This window comes from Megalops cyprinoides, chromosome 22 (genome assembly GCF_013368585.1).
Source record: "Megalops cyprinoides isolate fMegCyp1 chromosome 22, fMegCyp1.pri, whole genome shotgun sequence".
Lineage (NCBI taxonomy): Eukaryota > Metazoa > Chordata > Actinopteri > Elopiformes > Megalopidae > Megalops > Megalops cyprinoides.
This window is the reverse complement of record NC_050604.1, coordinates 14,294,793-14,307,457: the sequence shown is the minus strand read 5'-3', so window position 1 is coordinate 14,307,457 and position 12,665 is coordinate 14,294,793. Positions and strand designations below refer to the sequence as shown.

At 41.1% G+C, this 12,665-nt stretch overlaps 1 protein-coding gene across 1 annotated transcript; it reads right to left on the bottom strand.

Moving 5' to 3' along the window:
* Window positions 1-8,921: 8,921 nt before the first annotated feature.
* On the bottom strand, window positions 8,922-12,567 carry LOC118769395 (Alstrom syndrome protein 1 homolog). The gene is made up of 5 exons (XM_036516438.1): window positions 12,343-12,567; window positions 11,754-11,919; window positions 10,860-10,920; window positions 9,355-9,454; window positions 8,922-9,001 (listed from the first exon to the last, which is right to left on the bottom strand). The coding sequence occupies exons 1-5, from the start codon at window positions 12,550-12,552 to the stop codon at window positions 8,957-8,959; spliced, it is 582 nt and encodes a 193-aa protein (XP_036372331.1). The 5' UTR covers window positions 12,553-12,567; the 3' UTR covers window positions 8,922-8,956.
* Between the last annotated feature and the right edge of the window lie 98 nt (window positions 12,568-12,665).

Sequence of the window (12,665 nt, the reverse complement as noted above, 5' to 3'; positions counted from 1 at the left end):
CATACAGCGTCCACGGAGACGTAGGTTCTTTTTACTATACACGTTAACTACAGATTTGTGGAAGATATGCAATAGCATTTCTCTCACATATACTGACATCCGCTGACACAATATTACAAGAAGGAATCTGTTTCCTCGCATAGCCTTAATTGTCCCTGAATCGTATGCATTAACCACACATCAGCAGCAGCCTAACAGTTGATTTGCAAGTTTATGTTGTGCCTTGAAGGACGCAGGTGGTATTAAAATAAACGGAAGTGGATTTGATCAGTTAATCTTTCCACAAGTTTACAATTAGGTATTCATCTATTGGCCATATCACAACTGAATCTACGATCTTACATATTTTATCTTATACGTTATCACCAGCTTATCAGCAACACAGTCACAATGAATCAGACAACACATTTAGGCCTATTTACTGAAAAAAGTACACCCAGACATGCATTCCATTTTGGGAAAGTGAGGGGTTGAGACATAGACATGATTTACTGTCAGCCTTGTTCTCCCACAAGATTCAACATCTAGCAGTTGCCAAAGAGGTATGGAGTGTGTCAAACCAGGCTTCCATTTTCACATACTCACAAAGATAAAACTGTTAAACCACATCCAACAACAGACAGGACACAATCATAACGGTAGACACAGAACACTAAACATACAGGATATGCGTTAGCATCAGCCACTTTTCAAACTGCTGAATACCTCATATAGGGTAAATAAACAAAACTGTCTGTTTTTAAATCATTAATAACTTTATTTTGATTTAAACAAAGAAAGAACAGAAAGGTGGAAAACATAAATATAAAAGGACCACCACCCTCCAACCCCTACCCCAACCAACCTGCCCCTCCCATAACGGACCAACAAATTGGTTTATGCAATACCATTATTGAAAAAAGAAAGTGTTTTTTATGTTTACTAACAGCCGTTAAATGCTTGGTAGACATCACTATCCTTTCACAATCAGTACTTTCACACTTCACTCTACAAAACCATGTTGTGTGTCAGGCAAAGAAAAGACAAGGGGGAAATATTCTGTCTTTAGCTAACACACAGCATAAAATAAGTATCAGGCCACTGATTTGGTATAAGTGATTGCTCATCACATTTTCACAGCAAGTTCTTAAACAAACAGTAACTCATTTGGGGGTGGGAAGGCAGTTTTGAGTACAGAAAACCACAAAACAGGATTCAGTTGCAGTTTAAGGGAGTTGCCTGTTTTGAGTTATCACCACCCAAACTGTTTCAACGATTTTTACTCATGGAGATGGTTAACTCAACCTGACCACGTAATGAAAGGTAAACTACGCATTTTAGAACATGAGCACCATAGGTTCTGGTCTAATACTTGAAACATTTTTGATAACATTTATTTCAATTATCCATTCTTTTAATATGTTATATCAACATGTTTATACATTTTAAGAAGTCATAATTATTGAACAGAAAACCAAAGACATAAATCCAAAACATCCTTTTATGTCTTAATTTGTTGTTGTCATTCTTGGATCATGATTCATGGTATGGATTTTTGGGAGAATTTATGAGAGTAGTTTTGCAGGTTAATTATTTATCAGTTATTTGGTCTGATACTTTTGGGAAAAAAGGTGGTGCCACTTAGGCATTTTTTGTAATACACAAGCCTGCTAATCTACAAAAGATTCTAAAGTCATAGGGTACATTGTATTGGATGGAGACCTGAAGAAATGCAGCTTCAAACTGAAACTGAACAACAATGGTGATGTAATTTGGAAATATATGACAAGATACACTTTTTTTCATTTCAGTGTAAAAAACTTTAGCAAAATTGTAAATTTGGAAGGGGACCGACCAACAAACAAAAGGAAACAAATTTCAATAAAAAAAAGAAAATGGTCATAGTGACAGGGATGACAGACAGGTTTAATACCACGTTCAGCCAATCCCAGCCAACTGAGTCTCAAAGATTTAACAGACATGAATTATTTGCAACCCAGTTATATTTCCTTGTTTTCGCAATAAAAATAAATAATTCATGAAAATTTTAAAGGAAAAACAAATTATAATACCACCAATGGGATATTCACCAGAGGTGTGCTTTTTCCATATATTATCTACACATTGATCATATTCTGAATAAATCATAGAAGCAGTAACACATCAACAGTCAAGCAGCAAGCAAAAATCCAAAGTACATATTTTTTTATAAATCCACCTATTTTCCCTATTTTATATTAAAGTTGTACACCAGCCAAAAAGATTGAAAACCTTCATCTTTTTGTCACATGGGACCAGAGCTGATAGAGTATTGTGTGGAGTGGGGGAGGATTACCGTGGCTGAATGAGATCTGTGGCCAGCCACGGCCTTATCTCACCAGTTCAATATGTGCCCTTCACACTCACACCTTTGCTGTTGGAACTGTTGTTGGAGTTGGTGTTTGCCAAGATGTTTGCCAAGCGGGATTAGGTGATTTCATTTCAGCTATAAAATAGGTCTTTTCTGGAACAGTAGGTGTATAGCCACTTGTCCTCTCTGCGGGATCATGGACTCTCTTGGTTTAGTGTTGTCCTTTTATGAGAATCAGAATAAAAGAATGATTTGCTTATTATAGTTACCAGATATTGTGATTAACTAACACAAAGCAATGTATAAATAATTCACTCATAACATTCATTTGATTGTATGAGTAAAATTATGCTGGATGGAAGTGATTCTCATAAAGGGAGGGTATTGTATTAATTTCCATTTTGCTTCTGTTAGCATTAAAGCTGGCCAGTTGGAGGGCAAATATTTATAATGTATAACCCACCGTCGTGGGTGGCACAAAACAGGAGGCGTAAAAGGATCTTGTCAAACAGAAACAAATAGATTAAATAAATACAGAAGAGATGGGTCTGAGGTTGCATAATATGTGGGCAGGAACCTAAGGTTTTTAGTTGTATAATTACAATCCCCTTTGTGGAAAATAAAAGCAAATAAAAGGTCTATTGGTCTGTGGTTTGAACCCAGGAAGCATTTTGAGTTGGAATCCGATATAGAACAATATATCTATCTTGCTCTTCCTTAGCGAGGTATGCATGTTATCAAGGGCTAAATGATTGATGTGTTGGTCAGGTCTTGGCATCCTATCCATGGACATTAAGAACATCTTAGTCCTTATTATATCTGTATTATTATTCTCTCAGTTGCATTGTAAACCATAAGAAAAAATAGAATGAACAGCGAAGCAGGCAATTATTGATTTTAACACAACTATGTCCTGAAAATATTACAACATCAAGTTACTTCACTTCAATATGATTACCATAAGCAATATGTAAGACAGATATTTTCACTTTAGACACCACAGATGTCTTTTGCCATTATTCTTTAACATTTATGTGAACCAGGAATCCTCATAAGATTTAGACATTTTTAACAAGATGAAACCAAAGTCAAAGCTGCAGGCTTAAACTGAATAAAAGATGAAATCTTTATTAGTTTCAGTCTTTGATGAACATTGGTAGGGAATCAATCTTTAGTTCCACAGCTGGCTTTTCTGCTGGATTTCAACTGTCATCCAAAAACCAGCGGTATATTCACAGCTGAATTCTACTGTCATGGCGACGTGTGCAGTGGTTCGATTAGTCAAATTGCAGGGTAAAGTTGTGCTGCATACTGTACACATATTTTCTCTCTGTTTCGTGATCAACACAATATTGATGTTGGACAACTACTCCACTCCTCTCCACTGTGTTTTCTTGGAATGCCTTGACAGTTTCCAGATGTTATGATGGATTTTGCATGACCATGGATCTCATGAGGCGATCCGCACTGCCAAAGAAGAGCAAGATGGGGGCTCGTGTGGGATCAGATGATCTCACCCAAGGTGCTGAGCTCCATGACCTCTTGTGACTGTCACACCCCCCCCACAGAGGAGGCAACACATTGTCCTTAAATGAGGTTACCTACTACCAAACCTGGATTTTTACAGAGGCAAAGAGAAAGGAAGGCTGTATACATTACCAGATGAAATTCTTCAATCTCTTTTCCACCCACACATATTTCTGTGAAATCAACTTTCTCCTCTCTTTTCACATGATCCCATTTATCTTGATCTCCTCTCCCAGAGCTCGACTCTCTGGATCACTTTCAGCTGATGATTTAAACGGACAGGGCAAGAGCTGTAAGTAAGCAATTCCAGTGTCTTGTACAACAACAACAGCAGCCACAAAAAAAGTGCAACCAAACACGAGAACAACAGAGACAAAAAGTCTTCCAAAAAAAAAAAAAACTTGGACTCTTACCAGTTCATGGTATGAATTTGTGGTATTTATAAAAGAGTAGCAGAGAGCGAAACAGGATTTATGAATTCCAAGGAAGAGGGCCTTCGGGGAAGAGCCCTATCAGTCAGAACAATGCTCCTCTCAGTTGGTTTGTCTGACAGGAGATAAGTGGCAGCGGAGCGTTCGGCACCTCAAGCTGTTTTCAGGCAGATACACAAAGTGCTACTCCATCAGCCATTGCCGTGGAATGTTCCAGAGGGTAGAGAGAGATGAAAAGGTATGTCTTCCCTGGAGGAACTGAGCCCATTCCAGCGAATCACCCTGACGGGGGCGATTCGAGAGTGTGTCAACAGTATTCCAAGGACAGAGTCAATTCCTGCTGGAGCTTCACCCAGGAGGCAATGACTACAAGGCTAGACAGGGCTGCAAAAGCCAAAGTCCAGACAGCACGTTTCAACTTTTAAGCGTTTATCTGCACATTGAGGACAAATGAGCAATGTAACATCCATTTGTTCTTACTTGGCATGCTTTTGGATGTTTCTGTGACCCAGCCATAGATTAATCTGCATTTAAGAGCATCTATCAAGGCAGCATTTCTTGACCGTAATGCCCGAGAGGATTTTTTTTTTTTATTCATGTCTCAACAAACTGTGTGAACTATTGATTGCTGACCAACCCAATTAGTGAACCACTGAACCGTCCACCGACCCGAACTGTCCACCACTATTGATACTGTTATAATACCAGTGTGAAACAACCTCTCAGCTAGCGGGTGCTTGTATTGACAGTGTCTGAAAAAGTCTGCAGTCACACGACACAGAACGACCTTTGTGCTCAGGTGTCTGTCAGGAAGCAGATGTTTCCAGTCAAAAGTCAAGTCACCAGGAAATGTCACCTCATGTAAAGAAGAACTTCCCAAGGTGACCATTGCCCCAGTGTCAGGAGCGTGGTTAATGGATGTGAAAAACGCCTCAGGAAAGGATAACAGTGATGTCAGGGTTGGCCATCATCATCCAAGGGTGAAATGCCTTTGAACTGGAGGGCGGGGTCTTCCTGGCATGACCCTATCCTTGTAACATTGACATTTCATCCTGAATGTCCAGGATATTAAGGATCCACAGGGGTGCCCACAGTTTCACTTCACCTCAAGCCTCAATTACATTAGCCAGCACTTTTATTCCCCACTATATATCTGATATAGTACTGATCATTATTAAAAGATATTAATATGTGTATAATATTTTTAAACATTATATTAGTGTACTGATCTCATTCTAAGTAGATCCATTTGGCAGAAATAATTGCAGCATACCACACGACTGACATCACTATGATGGTGGTGACAATATGCTGGAAATATGCAGTCATACAGTCAGAGCAAGAGGGTAGTGAATAAACCCTGTAAGGCTGAGTTTTTTCATAGTGCACTAGGCTTAAACTTTTTTTGCTCAGTTTCAGGGAGAAAAGAGAACAACAATGGTTTATTTCATCACAGTGAGTATATTTTACATAAACCAACTTATGACTTTCTGTATGTCATTCCTTAAAAAAAAAAAAAAAAAAAAAAAAAATTTCCCACACGTATGGAGATTAACAAGCAGAAAAGAATGAACTGGCAGGGTTAAAAAAAGTCTGAAACATGAGGATGGAACTCATCTGTTTATTCTTTTCATTTGTATTTATACCCTTACTTTAAGGCTTGCTTGGAAAAAAGTTCTGGGCTACTCCCAGCCTACCTCAGCACCATATTGGAAAGAAATGAGCCTTAATGCCTTCAAGAGTCTTAAAAGTTTGCCTAAGGCTCATTAGCTTCTTAAAAAATTCACCCCTGACTTGACGGCATAACTCCTCGCCGCATGGGAGCCTTTTCGGGGAAGGAATAGCTTGTTTCAGCCATTTATCCACAGCGCCACATGGTAACTATGGGGTTCTTCGGCCTGAGATGCATCTCCTTGCCCCTGAAGCACACACACAAGCTCCAGCTGGGACAGAAGATTGTCTCTGCTATGGCTGTTCCATCATCTTTCTCTTATAGGAGTGATATTTTTGTAAGATGCATTTTACTAAGAGCGGTATTCAAACCAATACATACACATCACACACTATTCATTTTGTGCTGAACTTTTATTAAACTGGCCTCTCTGTGTCAAGCCCAGGAAAGCGTGAGTCGCCTCCGCCAGACACACATGCCATTCTGTTGCTATAGAAACTCCATATCATAAAGTAGTAGAATCAGTAATTATGGAATTGCTATTTCAATTCCTGTTTTCGGACACTGAAAATATACAGTGCGAGTACCACTCTGAAAGCTTCTTCACAAAAGCCTTCGAAACAGACACAGACCTAAAACACGCTCTCAATATTGCACTTGCAGTACAAAGATCCCTTTTGAAGGGAAAAGTTAATTGCCAGTATAGATAAGACTCCCTCCTAGGTGAAGAAAAAAATGACTCAGAGTACAGCCGTCAATGTCTTCTGCTTTTAAAGGTAAATTAATAAAGCCTACCAACCCGACATAAGCCGAAGGCTAACAGAGGTCACACTAACCAGGATTTATTGAATTATTTCACTGATAACAGCTCTTGTGCTGATGGAGGCGAAAGGATCTTGGATTCAGAATAGCTGTTAGCATCCTTTCTGTCTGTTCAATAGCTGCTGGCCTAAGCGGCGGCAAGTCAACCCTATAGGGAGGGCTGACTGCACAATCATTTCATTTATTTGCTCAGAAAGCTCTCTTATAAAGCATTTACATCTTCCACGTTCTGCAATTGCTGAATTTTAACAGAAGGCACATTCATTTGCTCATGAGTACAAGAGCAGTGTCCCACCTGAGATATGAACCACGGCTCCACACAATTTCCTCCAAGCAAGCTGTCCTTCTTTCCAACACATCCACCTCTGGCTTCACCGTACTGATCAGCTATTAGCTGTGTACCTTTTTAGCCAGAAAAAGAACAGATTTTTTAATAGTCAAATAACCTTTTCAGTTTAATGCTTGCATTTACTCCCTGTTGTAAAATACTAGAATCAGTCTATGAAATCAGACTGATGGAACCTAGTTTCTTGACTAAAATGAACAGTACTGACTCATGTTTTGCAGGGCTTTAGTATGGAAATTGTATGGTACAGTTTTTGTGTGTTTGCCTCATATTGTGCCTCACATTCTCAGAATCACAAGTGTCTCTTCTCTCTGATTAAAAGTGTGGCAGTCAACCTGACTGGGAGGCTGGCAGACAAATTCCATTTTTTTGCTGTTTGGGTACAATATTGGGTTTGATATACTTAAGTGCAAAGAGCCCAAAAGACTGCATAGACACAGACGTCCAGGAATTGTGTCAGGCACATACACGCACGCGCACTCGCACACACACACACACACACACACACAAAATTAAAGATGTAGAGGTGATGCTGACTGCTAGCACCGTGACTGCTACCATTATGTACCCATTTGGCTTTGTCCAGTTAAGAGCTAGTGATTTTCATTCTTATAATCACCCAGTTGATAAAAAAAATATTCCTATCAGTGCTGTGAAATTCTAAAGTCAAAACTTAAATTAAGTACACCCCTCATGCTCAATTACATAAAATTCTAAATGACACAATGACAATAAAATGGTATGTCTGGGTGACAGTACTTGTGCCATAGAAATGATTCACAATGCGACCTTTTACAGCCTTTTGTTCAGTGGATTCAAGCCAACTGAAACTGACAAATCACATGCTGTGCGGTGTATTGATAGAAGTGTGATACTAAGAAGAGAATTTTATTGGCCTGACAGACGCAGTAATTTAGTCTGACCATTTCAATCAATGACTACAGCGATGATTATGGTGCCAATTGGTCATAGCAGGGTCAATTTTCTGATTACTCTGATGCCTAATCAAGTCAGCACTGTGGAGTCCTGATATAAAACTGAAAATTATGTGGGCAGGCATTTTGGCATAGTGGTTTAATAGCTTGTAGCCTTAAAGTTTCATATTCACTTCAAGGTGGACTCCATAGCAAAAGTACTTAATGTGAATAGCTTCACTAAATATCCTGGTATATAAATGGATAATGTGGACAAGTATGCAGTATGCATGCTGCGCTTCACCTGCCAAGCAAGTGAATGGAAAGCAAAAACCACAAACCTTGAGAACAGAATCACTGCAGGAAATCAATGAGGAAACAGCCACATATTTGCAGAAATTGCCTGTTCTGAGCAAGAAATGGCACTATTTTTTGGATAAAAGTTGGGTTCCGAGAGCCCCTCAGTGGTGACAGGAAGTACTGCAAATAGCAGACCATGTTTTGACTTGAAAAGGTGCTAATGAAAACAGGTGAAAAAAGTGTGTGTGTGGGGGGGGGGGGTGTAAATGTGGAGAAAAATAAGAAAGACGACACCTCCAGCTCTCAACTAAATACTGGTGAACATGTTTAAGATCCTACACTGATGTAACATCCAGATGATTTGATCGACTTAATAAATGTATAAACGTTTGTTACTCAAAGTCCATTTATTACTTTAACGTTAAAAAATATGAAAAATTTCTCAATAAAAAGTAACGTCATTAGAATAGAAAACACACAAAGATGGTACACACTACAAAACAAGGCACATAATTATAGCAAACTGCAACAACAATCAAAGGAACAAACGAGAAACGCTATATATTTTTCCCGCCGCGCGCAGCTGTGGCACCCTGATAAAGCAGGTCTGTCCGATCACTGCCACGGCGTCTTTCTGCCCAGGATGCGGTTTGTGATTTTCTGTGAGACAAAAACGATTCATTCATCAGCAGAGCTTTTACTCCTCCGGAAGCTAGCAGTGCAAACTGAGCGAAGCTCTGAAAAGGGCCCGCTCTAAAAGGTTACACAGAGAGGGGGCCGGCTTGCACTTGAAAGCACTCGGAGGGCTCTCGAAGGGAAGGGAGCGGTTTATAGCACTGGCTCTCTTGCTCCTGCCTTTTGTTTTTGCTTTCTGTTTTTGTTGCGTATTTGCAGCGTGACGCCTTCAAGACTTAATACTGATCTCTGCATAGGAGAGTCCCAGCCGATGCACAGAGATCATGTAAAATATAACATGAACATTGCGGGAAGGATGGAAACGATTGGAAGCTCACCTTCTTATAGAGCTGGGCCTTGAGTCTGTAGGAGCGGTACTCTGCCTTCCTCCTCTCCTCCTCTAACCTCAGCTTCACCTCCGGCAGCTGGTAGTAGATCCTGACAGAGCAACGATACAGTCAGACGTGGCTCTTTGCAACATAGCTGCATAGGCCATAGGCTTTTCTATCAAAACTTTACCTTGCGGCCAGTACTGTCCTTTAAAATTTTCACTTCATTTTACAACTGTAATTAGGAGATAACCGCTGATTTACGGTGATAATGCATACCACGTACTTAGAAATAATGACAGCATAAGTAATTTCTGTCAGTAATATGAAGCAAAACATTTTCTGTATTCGATTTGCGCATCTATTATTCCAACCCAATGACCCAGAGACGAAAGCATTCTTGTAATGCTGGGCAAACACAAGTATATGAGAATGCTATATGGATGGCATCTCATCTCAATTTCTGGTCTTGTCAAGTAACCTTAGTACATGGACCAACCTCGTTAACATTGTTAGCATTTCAAAAACAACACAATTAACAATCGGCCTGAACATTTTCCATTATCCTGTGGCTCTTTTTTTTTTTTCCAAAATAAAAATCTCAAACTTGAGAAAAATAGCACAGCTTGGCATGGCACATTAGCATGACAGACGGCATTGTGCAGTTGTTGGCCTTGCTGTAACTCTCAAGGACTAAAGGTCATTGTCGCATAAATACGAGAGTTAAAAGGTCCAAATGGCTCTCACAGATTATGCCACCATCGCTGTTTGTCTCCACTGAACTCCTGCGTCCGTTCTGACACCTACCTCTTAGCCTTTTCCTGCCTGGCTACTCTCTCAGCGTTTAGCTCTCCTTCCTTATCACACAGCCTGACGGGGCATACCAAGGAGGAGAGACAGCATGGGAAAAAGAGCACGCTCTGGTCACTGAAACTTCCAAGACCTACAATACCGTTCTCATTCCGAAGCCATAAGCTCCGTACCATCTACCGAAAGCCAGTAAGTGCGCAAAACAGTGGTATTCTGGCGAGGACGTACAAGGGAGTTCCATTGTCAAGACACCATTTCCCACAAAAAAAAAAAAAAAAAAAAAACTCGAACCAATGGCATTGTGTTTCTGCCTAAAAAGGTTTTTGTCTCGCTTTGAAGAATCAAATCCTTCATTTCTGCATTCCCTTGCTTTCGCTTGCAGAGACACTTACAGTGCAGTGCTTACCAAACGTGAGGGAACAGAGGCTGTGGCAGGTGCCTTTGAATGGCACAACAGGCACATATGGAATGGCTTTTGTTCAGCTACATTTAGCCACTATTTTAAACTAATAAATTAACGACAAATGCTCTTCATTTCTTCCAGTCAACGTCTGTGCTGCACTTTGGAAAGCACTTGATAATAATTCAAATAAGCCTTTGTAAAGAATGCAGAGGAGGTGGAAAATACACACAGCTGAAACTGACACAGAAGAGAGCTGAAAGAATGAGGCCAGTTCAAATGAAAGACATATTATAAGGCTTACTGCTTGGATCTCATGAACATCTCTCTCCTGGGAATGGCCCTTTTTCTGTCAGCTTGAAGCCCTGAATGGGAAAAGAGAGGAAATGATTCCTCATTCCACATGAACACAGCCTGGGATGAGACACTTAATAGCAATGCTATTAATAGGTCAAACGTACCACCTGTTCAGACACACTCTGATGGATTAACACCAAAGAACAGGTAAAGGGATACCGAATGATACCTAATCAGTCACAATCAAATGGTGCTGAATTCAATCCTTAAAGGCATACAGCGCTGCTAGACAGCCACTTGCTTCTGGCAATAGGGGCTGGCCATTCTCACAGCAGCACACATCCTTATCCAGCACCTACGATTAGGTTCATGTTCAAAATATTCCAATAAAATTGGTGGATATTATACAAAGGGGAGTGAAAGAGGGTATGCGGCTTAATATCATAATAGGCTGTACGTAGCTTAATATCACAGGTAAATGAAGCTGTGAATTTGCGATTTATGAGACTGTAGATACCTGAATATCCCAGGTAGTGAGACCGTAGATATGTGAATATCCCGGGTAGTGAGACTTTAGATATTTGAATATCCTGAGTAGTGAGACTATAGGTAGCTGAATATCCTGGGTAGTGAGACTATAGGTAACTGAATATCCCAGGTAGTGAGACTGTAGGTGGCTGAATATCCCAGGTAGTGAGACTGTAGATGGCTGAATATCCCAGGTAGTGAGACCGTAGATAGGTGAATATCCTAGGTAGTGAGACTACAGATACCTGAATATCCCGGGTAGTGAGACTCTAGATATCTCAATATCCTGGATAGTGAGACTACAGGTAGCTGAATGTCCCACGTAAGAAGACTGTAGGTGGCTGAATATCCCAGGCCGCGAGACTATAGGTACCTTCAGGCTGGACGGGCTCTGTCGTGTGTCCCGGCAGGTTGAAGAGCTTCTCCCTCTCCTGGTCGAAGACGGCCTGCAGCCTGCGCTCCTCCACCTGCAGCTCCAGCCTCTTCATCCGCTCCCGCGAGCGCGAGATGAAGTCCGGCCGCCGCAGCTCCAGGGCTTCCTGAAGGTGAGAGTTTCACACTGCAACGCTTCGCAACAGGCACGCAAAGCAAGTCTCACTTCTGACACAGCTGAGGACGAACAGCCCAATGGCTCTTCCTATCAAGCCCTTCCTGGCTAGCACTCGATTGCACTGACAGTTACTCTGGACGTCTGCACTGCCTCTGGACTACTTCTCACATCTCTGCTGCTGTGAAACATTACACAACACCTCGCCTTTTCAGCTCATGCCTGATATCCCCCGCAGTAAATGTTTAAGTAAGACGATTAAGAGAAAATGACAAAATAAGCAGAAGCTAATCCCAAATGAAATTAGACGGTGGCTGGAAGTTTTCAAAAAACAAATACAAAAATGTATTTATTGTCAATGCAACAGTCCCCAATGAAATCCCCTCAGATAATGGCATAATGTCACAACACAAACCTGTAGAGAGAGGCGAACCAGGGCAGAGGGAGCTTTGCCGCTCGTGTCAGCGCTGGTTACCGGCGGAGCCACCGGCTTCTCCTGTATCTGCCTCTCCTTCAGTGGCTCCCTCCAGGGTTTGGTTTTAGTGTAGGGCTCGAACCACACAGGGCCTGGCCCCGGTGGCGCCCTGGGGTCTGGCTGGTTCTCCTTCTTAGCCTCGGCCTTCATATTGTCAGCGGAGACGAACCAAGATACACCTAACAGGGGAGAAGAGATCAGGTTCTGACCTTCCTGAGTGGCAATGTTTGGAATTGATTAAAACTGGCCACATTGCTGGTCTC

Excerpts from the sequence above, each read along its gene's own strand:
- LOC118769395 (XM_036516438.1), bottom strand. The coding sequence starts at position 12,552 with ATGAAGGCCGAGGCTAAGAAGGAGAACCAGCCAGACCCCAGGGCGCCA. Across the intron at positions 11,920-12,342 it reads TGGTTCGCCTCTCTCTACAG|GAAGCCCTGGAGCTGCGGCG; the intron begins GTTTGTGTTGTG and ends TCTCACCTTCAG. Across the intron at positions 9,002-9,354 it reads AGGCCCAGCTCTATAAGAAG|AAAATCACAAACCGCATCCT; the intron begins GTGAGCTTCCAA and ends TTTGTCTCACAG.